At 40.2% G+C, this 16,531-nt stretch overlaps 1 protein-coding gene across 3 annotated transcripts in view; it reads left to right on the forward strand.

The window, feature by feature from the left end:
* Dsor1 (mitogen-activated protein kinase kinase 1) overlaps positions 1-16,531 on the forward strand; it is a 161,948-nt gene that overhangs the window by 91,059 nt on the left and 54,358 nt on the right. For all 3 annotated transcript variants that reach the window (XR_011392201.1, XM_070086823.1, XM_070086824.1), the window contains exons 5-6: positions 5,629-5,740; positions 7,195-7,371. Coding sequence is in view for 2 of the 3 variants with exons in the window: in XM_070086823.1 (XP_069942924.1) it covers positions 5,629-5,740; positions 7,195-7,371 (289 nt within the window). In the remaining variant the exon portion in view is untranslated. The remainder of the gene's footprint in view (positions 1-5,628; positions 5,741-7,194; positions 7,372-16,531) is intronic.

The following is a 16,531-nucleotide window of genomic DNA, read 5'->3' on the forward strand; positions in this document are numbered from 1 at the left end:
GCATCCTCAATTGTGTAAACATTATAGGTAAGGCTTGTGAGGGAGTGACTAAGAAGACCTTGAACTCTGCTTGGAAGAAACAGTGGCCAGAATGTGTAGACAAAAGGGATTTTGAAGGATTTGAGGCTAACCCTGAGAAGTGTATGCCAGTTGTGGAATCAATTGTGGCAGTGGGGAAGTCCTTGGGGTTGGAGGTTAGTGGGGAGGATTTGGAAGAGTTGGTGGAGGAGGACAATGAAGAACTAACCACTGATGAGCTGCAAGATCATCTTCAACAGCAAAAGGCCAGACCTGAGGAAACTGCTTCGGAGGAGGGGAGAGAGAAATTGAAGAAGTTGCCTACCTCCAAGATTAAGGAAATGTGTGCAGAGTGGCTTGAAGTGCAAACCTTTTTTGATGAAAATCACCCTCACACAGCTATTGCAAGCCATGCTGGTGACTATTACAATGACAATGTTGTGAACCACTTTAGGAAAGTCATAAAGGAACGGGAGGTACAGGCCTCTATGGACAGATATGTTGTGCGACAGAGGTTCAGTGACTCTCAAGCTGGTCCTAGTGGCATTAGAAGAAGGAAAGTAACCCCGGAAAAGGACTTGATACCTCAAGTCCTAATGGAAGGGGATTCCCCTTCTAAACATTAACAACTTCCACACTCTCCTCTCCTCCCATCCCATCAATCATCACAAGATCTTCAATAAAGGTAAGTGTCAGTTTGTGTGTATTAAAATTAATATTTCATGTGGTAAAAAATTCTTTTTTTCATACTTTGGGGTGTCTTGCACGGATTAATTTGATTTCCATTATTTCTTATGGGGAAAATTAATTCAGCTAACGATAATTTCATGTAACAATGAGCTTTCAGGAACGGATTAATATTGTTACCTGAGGGTCCACTGTATACATACTATTATACAGTACGTAATAATTAAAATATATCAATAGAAGTAAATTATGGTTAAAAGAATGAAATAATGATTGTACATTACATTACAGTACTATGTAGGTAGTTTATATAGGTAAGGTTTGACATTATGCTCTACCCAGTATGACCGTGTTTGATAGGAGTGAATGGAGACAAATGGTTTTTAATACTTGACGTGCTGTTGGAGTGTGAGCAAAATAACATTTATGAAGGGGTTCAGGGAAACTGGCAGGCCAGACTTTAGTTCTGGAGATGGGAAGTACAGTGCCTGCACTCTGAAGGAGGGGGTGTTAATGTTGCAGTTTAAAAACTGTAGTGTAAGGCACCCTTCTGGCAAGACAGTGATGGAGTGAATGATGGTGAAAGTTTTTCTTTTTCGGGCCACCCTGGCTAGGTGGGAATCGGCCAGTGTGATGATAAAAAAAAAAAAAAAAAATTTTGAAGTGACAGTAAGAGGTGATTCCTCGATTTGCAATGAAATCTTTTACCAATGGGGTCGTAGGTTCCTGTCTCCATCGTTAAGTGAGGAGAGGCTGTACAGTGGAACCTCTGCTAACGAGTTTAATCCGTTCCATGACCTTGCACGCATCTGGATTTGCTCGTTTGCAGAGTCAATTTTGCTCATTTAAATTAATTGAAATGGAATTAATTCGTTCCAGTGGAATTTCAGGCACCGTAAAATAGTACTTCAATAATTTCCCTAATATCAACTCTATGGCTTATTTATCTATCACAATTCATCTAATATGACATAATAAACAATGTAAATAACATTGAAACCTGATATATACTTTAGAGTGAATAAAATGTCATTATATATGTAGTGTTGTCGGCGGCTGACAAGAGTTTATATGGAGAAAGGACAAAATACTCCTTGAATATTTCGCTATCATCAACTCTATGGCTTATTTATTTATCAAAATTCATTTAATATGACATAGTAAACAATATAAATAACATATAAACCTGATAAATACTCTGGAATGAATCAAATATGTCATTATGTGACAAGTGGAGGCAGCCATAACTGTTCCAGCATTGTTGTGGTAACCACTGCCATCTAGTGACAGCCTTTTGAAGTCATCTGTTTTAATTATATAGTACATTATTATTATACGTACAGTGGACCCCCGGTATTCGATGGCATTGGTATTCGATAAATCCGGTATTCGATGCATTATATCGCAAAAAATTTTCCTCGGTATTTGATTGAAAACCCGGTATTCGATAAGATTCGTACGAGACATGTCCACGTGTGGCCTGAACTGCCTCGTGTGTGCCAGTGTTTACAAGCCAGCCAGTGTGCGCGCATCTAAGGATACATTTGGTACATTCCATATTATCCATATTATCGCTGTGTTTGGTGCTTGTTTCTGCAAAATGAGTCGCCATGGGCCCCAAGAAAGCTTCTAGTGCCAACCTTTTGAGAAAAAAGTCGCTAATGACTTATGAAATGAAGAAAGAGATAATTGCAAAGTACGAAAGTGGAGTGCGTGTGTCGGAGCTGGTTAGGTTGTATAATAAACCCCAATCAACAATCTCTACTATAGTGACCAGGAAAACGGCAATCAAGGAAGCTGTTCTTGAAAAAGGTGCAACTGTGATTACGAAACAGCGACCGCAAGTGTTAGAAAATGCTGAGAGATTGTTATTGGTGTGGATAAATGAAAAACAGATAGCAGGAGATAGCATCTTTCAAGCGATCATTTGTGAAAAGGCTAGGCAGCTGCATGACGATTTGGTAAAGAAATTGCCTGCAACTAATGGTGATGTGAGTGAATTTAAGGCCAGCAAAGGTTAGTTTGAAAGATTTAAGAATCGTAGTGGCATACATAGTGTGATTAGGCATGGTGAGTCTGCCAGTTCGGACCAAAAAGCAGCTGAAAAATACGTGAAGGAATTCAAGGATTACATAGACAGTGAATGACTGAAACCTGAACAAGTGTTTAATTGCAACAAAACAGGCCTGTTTTGGAAGAAAATGCCAAGCAGGACCTACATTACTCAGGAGGAAAAGGCACTCCGAGGACATAAGCCTATGAAAGACAGGCTTACTCTATTGATGTGTTCCAATGCTAGTGGTGATTGCAAAGTGAAGCCTTTATTGGTGTATCACTCTGAAACTCCCAGAGTGTTCAGGAAAAACAGTGTCCTCAAGGCTAATTTGTGTGTGCTGTGGAGGGCAAACAGTAAGGCATGGGTCACTAGGGACTTTTTCTATGACTGGTTACACCAAGCATTTGCCCCCACTGTGAAAAATTACCTAACTGAAAAGAAATTAGACCTTAAGTGCCTCCTGGTATTAGACAATGCCCCTGGTCATCCTACAGACTTGGCAGAGCGACTTTCTGGGGACATGAGCTTCATTAAGGTCAAGTTTTTGCCTCCTAATACGACTCCTCTCCTGGAGCCCATGGACCAGCAGGTCATTTCCAACTTCAAGAAACTGTACACAAAAGCTATGTTTCAAAAGTGCTTTATAGTGACCACAGAAACTCAACTGACTCTAAAAGAGTTTTGGAAGGATCACGTTAATATCCTCAATTGTATAAACCTTATAGGTACGGCTTGGGAGGGAGTGACTAAGAGGACCTTGAACTCTGCTTGGAAAAAACTGTGGCCAGAATGTGTAGACAAAAGGGATTTTGAAGGATTTGAGGCTAACCCTGAGAATCCTATGCCAGTTGAGGAATCCATTGTGGCATTGGGGAAGCCCTTGGGGTTGGAGGTTAGTGGGGAGGATGTGGAAGAGTTGGTGGAGGAGGACATTGAAGAACTAACCACTGATGAGCTGATAGATCATCTTCAACAGCAAGTGGCCACACTTGAGGAAACTGCTTCGGAGGAGGGGATAGAGAAATTGAAGAAGTTGCCTACTTCAAAGATTAAGGAAATGTGTGGAATGTGGCTTAAAGTGCAAACCTTTTTTGATGACAATCACCCTAACACAGCTATTGCAAGCCATGCTGGTGACTATTACACTAACAATGTTGTGAACCACTTTAGGAATGTCATAAAGGAACGGGAGGTACAGGCCACTATGGACAGATATGTTGTGCGACAGAAATCCAGTGACTCTGAAGCTGGTCCTAGTGGCATTAAAAGAAGAAGGGAAGTAACCCCGGAAAAGGACTTGCTACCTCAAGTCCTAATGGAAGGGGATTCCCCTTCTAAACACTAACACCTCTTCCCTCCTCCCATCCCATCAATCATCACCAGATCTTCATTAAAGGTAAGTGTCAATTATTTTATTGTTATTGTAATTATTCTATTGCATTAAACTTAATATTTCATGTAGTAAAATTTTTTTTTCATACTTTTGGGTGTCTTGCACGGATTGATTTGATTTCCATTATTTCTTATGAGGAAAGTTGATTCGGTTTTCGATATTATCAGTATTCGATGAGCTCTCAGGAACGGATTAATATCGAATACTGGGGGTCCACTGTATTATTATTATTATTATTATTACTCTATTATTATTATTATTACTATTATTATTATTGTTATTATTATTGCAATATAAATGATTTGGAATTTTTATTCACACAAAAAAAATAGAAGATTTACTGTTATGCAGACTACTGCATTATTGTAATAATTGTTTAAATAATGTCAGTCCATTCATGACTGCATATTGGAATGGAGGTGACGTCATTTGTTTACTCTTGAACAACGGCAAAAATAGAACATTTCTGCTACTATGAGCTCATTTTCAGGGTACTAGTTGTCATGAAACTAATCAAAATCATATCTATTTCTGTAATATATCTTCCATTCTATCAAACGAGACCAAAAAAACGAGAAGACAACCATAAAAACCATATGTAAATACCTCTAAGGGGCGGCTAATTGCTGAGAGGAGAACTCCATTATTTATGGTCCAATTTTTTTCATTTTTGGTGTACATTAAGAAGCATCTTTCCATCATACATTGCCCAAGTCTCAGTAAGATAGTCCAACAAACAAATGAGATCCAATTCCCTAGATCAAGAGCAAGAGCCCCTCACCAGTGTCAAGGAGCGTCCTTTGATGCCTGCGCGCTTATGGAAATTTCACTTGCATATGGAAGCAAAAAATCGACCGATTGACTGCTCGTATTTGGAAAAACTCACACGTGGATGCGCTCGCAAGTATAGGTTCCACTGTATATATTTTTTTAACATGTCGGCTGTTTCCCACCAAGGGGGGGGGGTAACCCAAAAAGAAAGAAAAACTTTCATCATCATTCAGCATTTTCACCATCACTAATACATAATCAATGTCTTTACAGAGGCACTCAGATATGACAGTTTAGATGTCCCTCCAAACTGCCATTATCCCAAACTCCTCCTTTAAAGTGAAGTATAATGCCTGCACTTTTAAGCACTCAGAACTGTCGTTCTGAGCTCTTCTGCCAAGACAGTGATTATGTATGAGTGATGGTGAAAGTGTTGAATAATGATGAAAGTTTTTTCTTTCTTTTTGGGTCACCCTGCCTTGGTGGGAAAGGGGCAACGTGTTAAAAAAAAAACAACTACGAAACATTAATTTATAAAATAGATTATTTTAAAATGAAATTTACCATGGTGTGGGTGGAGTTAGAACCTATGGGTTCTCAGCCCATGCTTTAGAACCTATTGGTTCTAACCCCACCTTTACTGTGGTTTATTTGCAATTGTGTTATTACAGTGTCATAAGTCGAAGTGAACTTTCTTTTACAGTGAGGGTGAAATTTCTATATGTATGGAGTACATGGATGGTGGATCCCTTGATCTGTGTCTGAAGAAAGCCATCCGCATTCCTGAGCCAATTTTAGCAAAAATATGTTCTACGGTAAGTTTAACTTGATTCTCCTTGTTATAAGCTTGTTGAGTATTGTCTTCACAATTGTGATTATTAAAACGTTTATCAAGCTCTGGTCTTGTACTAATTCATTTTACCCTAAAGGATAACTGATCCAAAAAAGAAGACACATTCACCATTTATTAAATCAATGTTTTGACAGAAGTGTGCTGACATCACATGTCAGATGACCCTCTGAACTTGAATATCCACACCTCCTCCTCCAGAGTGCAGCTTTCTTCTTATCACTTCCAGGACTTAGTCCAACTAACTGGTTTCCTCGAGTCCCTTCTGTGTTATTTTACTCACCCTCCACTAGTATATCAAGCTATAAAAACCACTTACCTCCATTCATATCTAATGCACTCACACAAGCCTATTGAATGTTCAAGCACCTCCCCTCCATCACTTCTGGAATGACCTTTATGTCTCCTTCCTTCCTTTCATCTCAGATTTATATACCCCTTTAGGATTCCTATTCTGCTCTGTCCTCTAAATGCCCAAACCACCTGAGTAGCCTCTCCTGAGCCCTCTTGAATTATTCTTTTGGTGATCTCTACACTGTCTTCCAATCCTCAGTCTCCACATTATCTGCATAATATTCACACTGTACATTGCTCTCCATATGACATCTCCATTATCTCCAGCCTCCTTGCTGCAGTGTTTAAAGCCCATACTTTACACCCATATAAAAGTGTTGGTATCACTGTGATGTATGGTCCTGGTAAGTTTAGTGCTTCATTTTGATTATAATAATACTACCACTGTACTTTGGCACATTCACCTTTTTTTCCGTTATATAGATAAACTTTTCATAAATGCCTCAACACCCCCACCTACCTTTTTTTCCCTTCTATATTCTGTGGTTCACCTCTTCTTTTATCAACCAATTTGCCAACTTGTCAACTCTCAAATATAGATGAATCTCCCACCAGCATAGCTGTGGCAGGAGATTCATCTGTCAAAGTTTGCATTTGTGATCACAGCGAGGTCCATGCTAACCTCCCTATGGTGTATAGAAATATACCTAGTTGGATGAATATTGTTCTACCCAGCTGGCTGAGTGGCTTACGAACTGGCCATTGGTTCACACCCCACCTGTTCCGTGGTTTGATTGCAATTGTGTTATTACGATTTCATTAGATATGAGCGCTTTGTAAATCATACAGTTTAACTTATGTTATATATCATATATTGATAAATACCTCAGTATGCTTGAGTTTGTTTCTGGTTAATTTTTTCCTACCTGTGCTAGGTTTTCTCCCTTTTTTTTCATTTGCAGGTCGACATTGCATGTGCTGTATTTAGAGGTAAATGTAGGCCTGATTCAAGCATATTGGGGAATACATTGCTATATTACTTACAACAAAGGATAGGTTTTGAATATTTAATAGTGAATAAATAATGCATCTATACACTTAATAACAGCATTTTTTCACCATCAGGTATTGAAAGGTTTGGCATATCTTCGTGAAAAGCACCAGATAATTCATCGGGATGTAAAGCCTTCCAATATTCTTGTCAATTCTCGTGGAGAAATCAAGATCTGTGACTTTGGAGTGTCAGGCCAACTTATTGACAGCATGGCTAACACATTTGTAGGAACCAGAAGTTATATGTCAGTAAGTGCAGGAGAAGGATTCTACTTCAGTATTGTCAACTTTATTAGACTGTAAATTATCACAATAAGTGCAGGCTCTTACTTTTTGCTTGATACGGTCCTCCTGCCTCATGTAAGGTGGCCCATGCAAAAAAAAGACAAAAACGAAAAAAAAAAAAAAAAAAAAAAAAAGAAAACATTTCGGTTTCTGCACAGTTATTAGCGTTCATTCAAACTTCCCTTGCTTTTGTTAGCCCATTCTTCCTTACTGCATAGCACCTAACCACTTACCTCAGTTACCATATACATATACTGTGCATATCTACATTGGCTTAATTTTCCTTAATCTCTAGTCTTGTACTAATTCTTCACTTTTCACTCTATAAATATCACCCAAAAATTGCATCCATAGAGCTTCTTATGATTTTCAGCATACAAAGTATTTGCATAAATGAATGAGTTTTTACCTGGGGAGTACATATGTAATATATGGTATAATAGCATATTTTATGTATTGTCCACAGCTTTTGGAGGTAATTTATGTGTATTCAAATGTGCTATTTTGTCTTATTCTGGGTAGCCCATGCAAAATGTTGAAATATCTTGCATGTTTACCTCGATTCACTTTTTTGATTGTTCTTCACTTTTATTTTACTGTATATACCCATGTATAGGTTTAGATTTTAAGATCAAATTTTTAAGCAAAATGACGAAGGTAGACCTATTAGTGGATGCTACTTTTGAAAGATTGAAATTCTGATTCCTTCTATGTCACATCAAGGTATAAACCACACTCGGTAATCATATTCCACCTTAAATCTTCTTTCAACAAACTGGCCGTATCTCACTGAAGCAAGATGGGTCTGAAACAAAAACAAGTTTCTCTTCATAACTTCAGTAATGTATGCAATTCTCCTGTATACTAGCCCCTTGCTCCTGGTATTTTAGTTGCCTCTTAAAACATGCATGGCTTATGGAAGAAGAATTCTGTTCCACTTCTCCATGGAGATAAGAGGAAATAAACAAGAACAAGAACTAGCAAGAAAATAGAAGAAAACCCAGAGGGGTGTATATATATGCTGGTAGACAGCAACCACCCAGGGAGGTACTACCGTCCTGCCGAGTGAGTGTAAAACGAAAGCCTGTAATTGTTTTACATGATGGTAGGATTGCTGGTGTCTTTTGTCTGTCTCCTAAATATGCAAGATTACAGGTACATCTTGCTACTTCTACTTAGACTTAGGACACACTACGCATACATATACACATTTATTTATACACATCTGAGTTTTCTTTAATTTTATCTTAATAGTTCTTGTTCTTATTACTTTTCCTTTTATATCCATGGGGAAGTGGAATGCAAATCTTTCCTCCGTAAGCCATGCGTGTTGTAAAAGTCAACTAAAATGCCGGGAACAATGAGCTAGTAACCCCTTTTCCTGTAATAATTACTAAAAAGAATAAGAAAATTGTCAAAGTGGGATGTCTGAATGTGCTTGGATGTTGTGCAGATGATAAGAAAGAGATTATTGTGGATGTTATGAATGAGAAGAAGCTGGATGTCCTGGCTTTAAGTGAAACAAAGCTGAAGGGGGTGGGAGAGTTTCAGTGGAGAGGAATAAATGGGATTAGGTCAGGGGTTTCAAATAGTTAGAGCTTGAAGGATAAGCTATGACAGGAAAAGAGAGACTATAAATGTATTAATTCAAGGATTATGTGGAGTAAAACAAAGGTAGGATGTGAAAAGTGGGTTATAGTAAGCATATATGCACCTGGAGAAGAGAGGAGTGTAGAGGAGAGAGATTTTGGGAAATGTTGAGTGAACATGTGGGGAGTTTTGAACCAAGTGTGAGAGTACTTGTGGTTGGGGATTTCAATGCTAAAGTGGGTAAAAATGTTGTGGAGGGAGTAGTAGGTAAATTTGGGGTGCCAGGGGTAAATGAAAACGGAGAGCCTTTAATTGAGCTATGTGTAGAAAGAGGTTTGGTAATAAGTAATACATATTTTATGAAAAAGAGGATAAATAAATATACAAGGTATGATATAGCACGTAATGAAAGTAGTTTATTAGATTATGTATTGGTGGATAAAAGGTTAATGGGTAGGCTCCAGGATGTATACGTTTATAGAGGGCAACTGATATATCAGATCATTATTTAGTTGTAGCTACAGTTAGAGTAAGAGGTAGATGGGACAAGAGGAAAATGACAACAAGAAGTAAGAGGGAGGTGAAAGTGTATAAACTAAGGGAGGAGGAAGTTCGGGTGAGATATAAGCAACTATTGGCAGAAAGATGGGCTTGTGCAGGTATGAGTAGTGGGGGGCTTGAAGAGGGTTGGAATAGTTTTCAAAATGCAGTATTAGAATGTGGGACAGAAGTTTGTGGTTATAGGAGGATGGGTGTGATAAAAGAGAAAAAGGTAGCTTATGAGAGGTTTTTAAAAGCAGAAGTGTTATAAGAAGAGTAGAGTATATGGAGAGTAAAATAAAGGTGAAGAGAGTGGTGAGAGAGTGCAGAAGGAGAGCAGATGATAGAGTGGGACAGGCACTGTCAAGAAATTTTAATGAATATAAGAAAAAATTTTGGAATGAGTTAAACAAGTTAAGAAAGCCTAGGGAACGAATGGATATGTCAGTTAAAAACAGAGTAGGGGAGTTAGTAGATGGGGAGATGGAGGTGTTGGGTAGATAGCGAGAATATTTTGAGGAACTTTTAAATGTTGATGAAGAAAGTGAGGCGGTAATTGCATGCACTGGCCAGGGAGGTATACCATCTTTTAGGAGTGAAGAAGAGCAGGATGTGAGTGTGGGGGAAGTGCGTGAGGCATTACATAGAATGAAAGGGGGTAAAGCAGCTGGGACCATGACAGAAATGTTAAAAGCAGGAGGGATATAGTCTTGGAGTTACCTGGAGTTTACCTGGAGAGAGTTCCGGGGGTCAACGCTCCCCGCGGCCCGGTCTGTGACCAGGCCTCCTGGTGGATCAGAGCCTGATCAACCAAGCTGTTGCTGCTGACTGCACGCAAACCAACGTACGAGCCACAGCCCGGCTGATCAGGAACCGACTTTAGGTGCTTGTCCAGTGCCAGCTTGAAGACTGCCAGGGGTCTGTTGGTAATCCCCCTTATGTGTGCTGGGAGGCAGTTGAACAGTCTCGGGCCCCTGACACTTATTGTATGGTCTCTTAACGTGCTAGTGACACCCCTGCTTTTCATTGGGGGGATGGTGCATCGTCTGCCAAGTCTTTTGCTTTCGTAGTGAGTGATTTTCGTGTGCAAGTTCGGTACTAGTCCCTCTAGGATTTTCCAGGTGTATATAATCATGTATCTCTCCCTCCTGCATTCCAGGGAATACAGGTTTAGGAACCTCAAGCGCTCCCAGTAATTGAGGTGTTTTATCTCCGTTATGCGCGCCATGAAAGTTCTCTGTACATTTTCTAGGTCGGCAATTTCACCTGCCTTGAAAGGTGCTGTTAGTGTGCAGCAATATTCCAGCCTAGATAGAACAAGTGACCTGAAGAGTGTCATCATGGGCTTGGCCTCCCTAGTTTTGAAGGTTCTCATTATCCATCCTGTCATTTTTCTAGCAGATGCGATTGATACAATGTTATGGTCCTTGAAGGTGAGATCCTCCGACATGATCACTCCCAGGTCTTTGACGTTGGTGTTTCGCTCTATTTTGTGGCCAGAATTTGTTTTGTACTCTGATGAAGATTTAATTTCATCATGTTTACCATATCTGAGTAATTGAAATTTCTCATCGTTGAACTTCATATTGTTTTCTGCAGCCCACTGAAAGATTTGGTTGATGTCTGCCTGGAGCCTTGCAGTGTCTGCAATGGAAGACACTGTCATGCAGATTCGGGTGTCATCTGCAAAGGAAGACACGGTGCTGTGGCTGACATCCTTGTCTATGTCGGATATGAGGATGAGGAACAAGATGGGAGCGAGTACTGTGCCTTGTGGAACAGAGCTTTTCACTGTAGCTGCCTCGGACTTTACTCTGTTGACGACTACTCTCTGTGTTCTGTTAGTGAGGAAATTATAGATCCATCGACCGACTTTTCCTGTTATTCCTTTAGCACGCATTTTGTGCGCTATTACGCCATGGTCACACTTGTCGAAGGCTTTTGCAAAGTCTGTATATATTACATCTGCATTCTTTTTGTCTTCTAGTGCATTTAGGACCTTGTCGTAGTGATCCAATAGTTGAGACAGACAGGAGCGACCTGTTCTAAACCCATGTTGCCCTGGGTTGTGTAACTGATGGGTTTCTAGATGGGTGGTGATCTTGCTTCTTAGGACCCTTTCAAAGATTTTTATGATATGGGATGTTAGTGCTATTGGTCTGTAGTTCTTTGCCGTTGCTTTACTGCCCCCTTTGTGGAGTGGGGCTATGTCTGTTGTTTTTAGTAACTGTGGGACGACCCCCGTGTCCATGCTCCCTCTCCATAGAATGGAAAAGGCTCGTGATAGGGGCTTCTTGCAGTTCTTGATGAACACAGAGTTCCATGAGTCTGGCCCTGGGGCAGAGTGCATGGGCATGTCATTTATCGCCTGTTCGAAGTCATTTGGCGTCAGGATAACATCGGATAGGCTTGTGTTAATCAAATTTTGTGGCTCTCTCATAAAAAATTCATTTTGATCTTCGACTCTCAGTCTGGTTAGCGGCTTGCTAAAAACTGAGTCATATTGGGACTTGAGTAGCTCACTCATTTCCTTGCTGTCATCTGTGTAGGACCCATCTTGTTTAAGTAGGGGCCCAATACTGGACGTTGTTCTCGATTTTGATTTGGCATAGGAGAAGAAATACTTTGGGTTTCTTTCGATTTCATTTATGGCTTTTAGTTCTTCCCGCGATTCGTGACTCCTAAAGGATTCTTTTAGCTTAAGTTCGATGCTTGCTATTTCTCTGACCAGTGTCTCCCTACGCATTTCAGATATATTGACCTCTTTTAGCCACTCTGTTATTCTTTTCCGTCGCCTGTAAAGGGAGCGCCTGTCTCTTTCTATTTTACATCTACTCCTCCTTTTTCTTAGAGGAATAAGCCTTGTGCATACATTGAGTGCCACTGAGTTAATCTGTTCTAGGCATAAGTTGGGGTCTGTGTTGCTTAGTATATCTTCCCATCTTATATCGGTTAGGACTTGGTTTACTTGGTCCCACTTTGTTTTTGTTATTGAAGTTGAATTTGGTGAATGCTCCCTCGTGACTAGTCTCATTATGTCGGTCTGGGGCTCCACGCGTACATGTCTGAACCTCAATTATGTTGTGATCTGACTATATTGTTTTTGATATGGTGACATTTCTTATCAGATTATCATTGTTAGTGAAGATGAGGTCTAGTGTATTCTCCAGTCTAGTAGGCTCTATTATTTGCTGGTTTAAATTGAATTTTGTGCAGAGATTTAAAAGCTCGTGTGAGTGTGAGTTTTCATCAGAGCTGCCTCCTGGTGTTATTACTGCAACAATATTATTTGCTATATTCCTCCATTTTAGGTGCCTTAAGTTGAAATCCCCCAGGAGCAAGATGTTGGGTGCAGGAGCTGGAAGATTTTCCAGACAGTGGTCAATTTTTAACAGCTGTTCCTGGAATTGCTGGGATGTTGTATCCGGAGGCTTGTAGACTACCACAATGACTAGGTTTTGGTTCTCGACCTTTACTGCTAAAACTTCCACTACATCATTTGAGGCATTAAGCAGTTCTGTGCAAACAAGTGACTCTGCAATGTACAGGCCAACCCCCCCCACTTGCCTGTTCACTCTGTCACATCTGTATAGGTTGTAACCTGGGATCCATATTTCGTTGTCCAAGTGATCCTTTATGTGGGTCTCGGTGAAAGCCGCGAACATTGCCTTTGCCTCTGCAAGCAGTCCACAGATGAAAGGTATTTTGTTGTTTGTTGCTGGCTTTAGACCCTGTATATTTGCAAAGAAGAATGTTATCGGACTGGTGGTATTGTTGGTACTGGGGGGGGGGGATTTTTTTTCCGGCATTAGTATCTGTATCTGTTGGAGTGGTTGGTATTTTTGTTTAATAAATGTATGAAAGAAGGAAAGGTACCTAGGGATTGGCAGAGAGCATGTATAGTCCCTTTATATAAAGGGAAGGGGGACAAGAGAGACTGTAAAAATTATAGAGGAATAAGTTTACTGAGTATACCAGGAAAAGTGTACGGTAGGGTTATTATTGAAAGAATTAGCGGTAAGACAGAATGTAGTATTGCGGATGAGCGAGGAGGTTTTAGAGTGGATGGGGGATGTCTAGATCAAGTGTTTGCATTGAAGCATATATATATATTTTTTTTTATTATCACTGGCCGATTCCCACTAAGGCAGGGTGGCCCGAAAAAGAAAAACTTTCACCATCATTCACTCCATCACTGTCTTGCCAGAAGGGTGCTTTACACTACAGTTTTTAAACTGCAACATTAACACCCCTCCTTCAGAGTGCAGGCACTGTACTTCCCATCTCCAGGACTCAAGTCCGGCCTGCCGGTTTCCCTGAACCCCTTCATAAATGTTACTTTGCCCACACTCCAACAGCATGTCAAGTATTGAAAACCATTTGTCTCCATTCACTCCTATCAAACACGCTCACGCATGCCTGCTGGAAGTCCAAGCCCCTCGCACACAAAACCTCCTTTACCCCCTCCCTCCAACCTTTCCTAGGCCGACTCCTACCCTGCCTTCCTTCCACTACAGACTGATACACTCTTGAAGTCACTCTGTTTCGCTCCATTCTCTCTACATGTCCGAACCACCTCAACAACCCTTCCTCAGCCCTCTGGACAACAGTTTTGGTAATCCCACACCTCCTCCTAACTTCCAAACTACGAATTCTCTGCATTATATTCACACCACACATGGCCCTCAGACATGACATCTCAACTGCCTCCAGCCTTCTCCTCGCTGCAACATTCATCACCCATGCTTCACACCCATATATGTGAAGCATATATGTGAACAGTATTTAGATAAAGGTAGGGAAGTTTTTATTGCATTTATGGATTTAGAAAAGGCATATGATAGAGTGGATAGGGGAGCAATGTGGCAGATGTTACAAGTAAATGGAATAGGTGGTAAGTTACTAAATGCTGTAAAGAGTTTTTTTTGAGGATAGTGAGGCTCAGGTTAGGGTCTGTATAATAGAGGGAGACTACTTCCCGGTAAAAGTAGGTCTTAGACAGGGATGTGTAATGTCACCATGGTTGTTTAATATATTTATAGATGGGGTTGTAAAAGAAGTAAATGCTAGTGTGTTTGGGAGAGGGGTGGGATTAAATTTGAGGAGTCAAATAAAATATGGGAATTGACAGTTACTTTTTGCTGATTATGCTGTGCTTATGGGAGATTGTAAAGAAAAATTGCAAAAGATAATGGACGAGTTTGGGAGTGTGGGTAAAGGTAGAAAGTTGAAAGTGAACATAGAAAAGAGTAAGGTGATGAGGGTATCAAATGATTTAGATAAAGAAAAATTGGATATCAAATTGGGAAGGAATAGTATGGAAGAAGTGAATGTTTTCAGATATTTGGAGTTGACGTGTCAGCGGACAAGGTTAATCATAGAATTGGTGAAGGAAAAAAGGGAGTGGTGTGTTGAGGTATATGTGGAGACAAAAAACGTTATATATGGAGGCAAAGAAGGGAACGTGTGGAAGTATAGTAGTACCAACACTCTTATGTGGGTGTGAAGCTTGGGTTGTAATTGCTGCAGCGAGGAGGCGGTTGGAGGCAGTGGAGATGTCCTGTCTAAGGGCAATGTGTGGTGTGAATGTTATGCAGAAAATTCGTAGTGTGGAAATTAGGAGGTGTGGAGTTAATAAAAGTATTAGTCAGAGGGCTGAAGAGGGGTTGTTGAGGTGGTTTGGTCCTTTAGAGAGAATGGATCAAAGTAGAATGACATTGAGAGTGTATAAATCTGTAGGGGAAGGAAGGCGGGGAAGGGGTCGTCGTCGAAAAGGTTGGAGGGAGGGGGTGAAGGAGGTTTTGTGGGCGAGGGGCTTGGACTTCCAGCAAGCGTTGTGAGCGTGTTAGATAGGAGTGAATGGAGATGAATGGTATTTGGGACCTGACGAGCTGTTGGAGTGTGAGCAGGGTAATATTTAGTGAAGGGATTCAGGGAAACCGGTTATTTTTATATAGCCGGAGTTAAGTCCTGGAAATGGGAAGTACAATGCCTGCACTTTAAAGGAGGGGTTTGGGATATTGGCAGTTTGGAGGGATATGTTGTGTATCTTTATACGTATATGCTTCTAACCTGTTGTATTCTGAGCATCTCTTCAAAAACAGTGATTATATGTGAGTGAGGTTGAAGTGTTAAATGATGATGTAAGCATTTTTTTTTGAGGGGGGGGATTTTCTTTCTTTTTTGGGTCACCCTGCCTCGGTGGGAGACAGCCGACTTGTTTGAAAAAAAAAAAATTTTTTCTTTCAGCAAACCAGCCGTATCCCACCGAGGCAGGGTGGCCCAAAAAGACAAACAAAAGTTTCTTTAAATTTAGTAATTTATACAAGAGAAGGGGTTACTAGCCCCTTACCCCCAGCACTTTTGTCACCTCTTACAACACGCATGGCTTACGGAGGAATAATTCTTTTCCACTTCCCCATGGAGATAAAAGGAAATAAATAAGAATAAGAACTAGAAAGAAAATAGAAAACCCAGAGAGGTGTGTATATATATGCTTGTATATGTATGTGTATTTTGACCTAATTGCAAGTAGAAGTAGCAAGACGTACCTGAAATCTTGCCTTTTTTTTTTTTTTTTTTTTTTGACAAACCGGCCGTATCCCACCAAGACAGGGTGGCCCAAAAGGAAAAACGAAAGTTTCTCTTTTTAAATTTAGCAATTTATACGCGAGAAGGGGTTACTAGCCCCTTGCTCCCAGCATTTTAGTTGCCTCTTACAACACGCATGGCTTACGGAGGAAGAATTCTGTTCCATTTCCCCTGGAGATAGGTATTAAATAAACAAGAACAAGAACTAAAAAGAAAATAGAAGAAAACCCAGAGGGGTGTGTATATATATGCTTGTACATGTATGTGTAGTGTGACTTAAGTGTAAGTAGAAGTAGCAAGACATTCCTGAAATCTTGCATGTTTATGAGACAGAAAAAAAGGACACCAGGAATCCTACCATCATGTAAAACAATTACAGGCTTTCGTTTTACACTCATTTGGC

Source organism: Cherax quadricarinatus, chromosome 19, assembly GCF_038502225.1.
Source record: "Cherax quadricarinatus isolate ZL_2023a chromosome 19, ASM3850222v1, whole genome shotgun sequence".
NCBI classification, from domain to species: Eukaryota; Metazoa; Arthropoda; class Malacostraca; order Decapoda; family Parastacidae; genus Cherax; species Cherax quadricarinatus.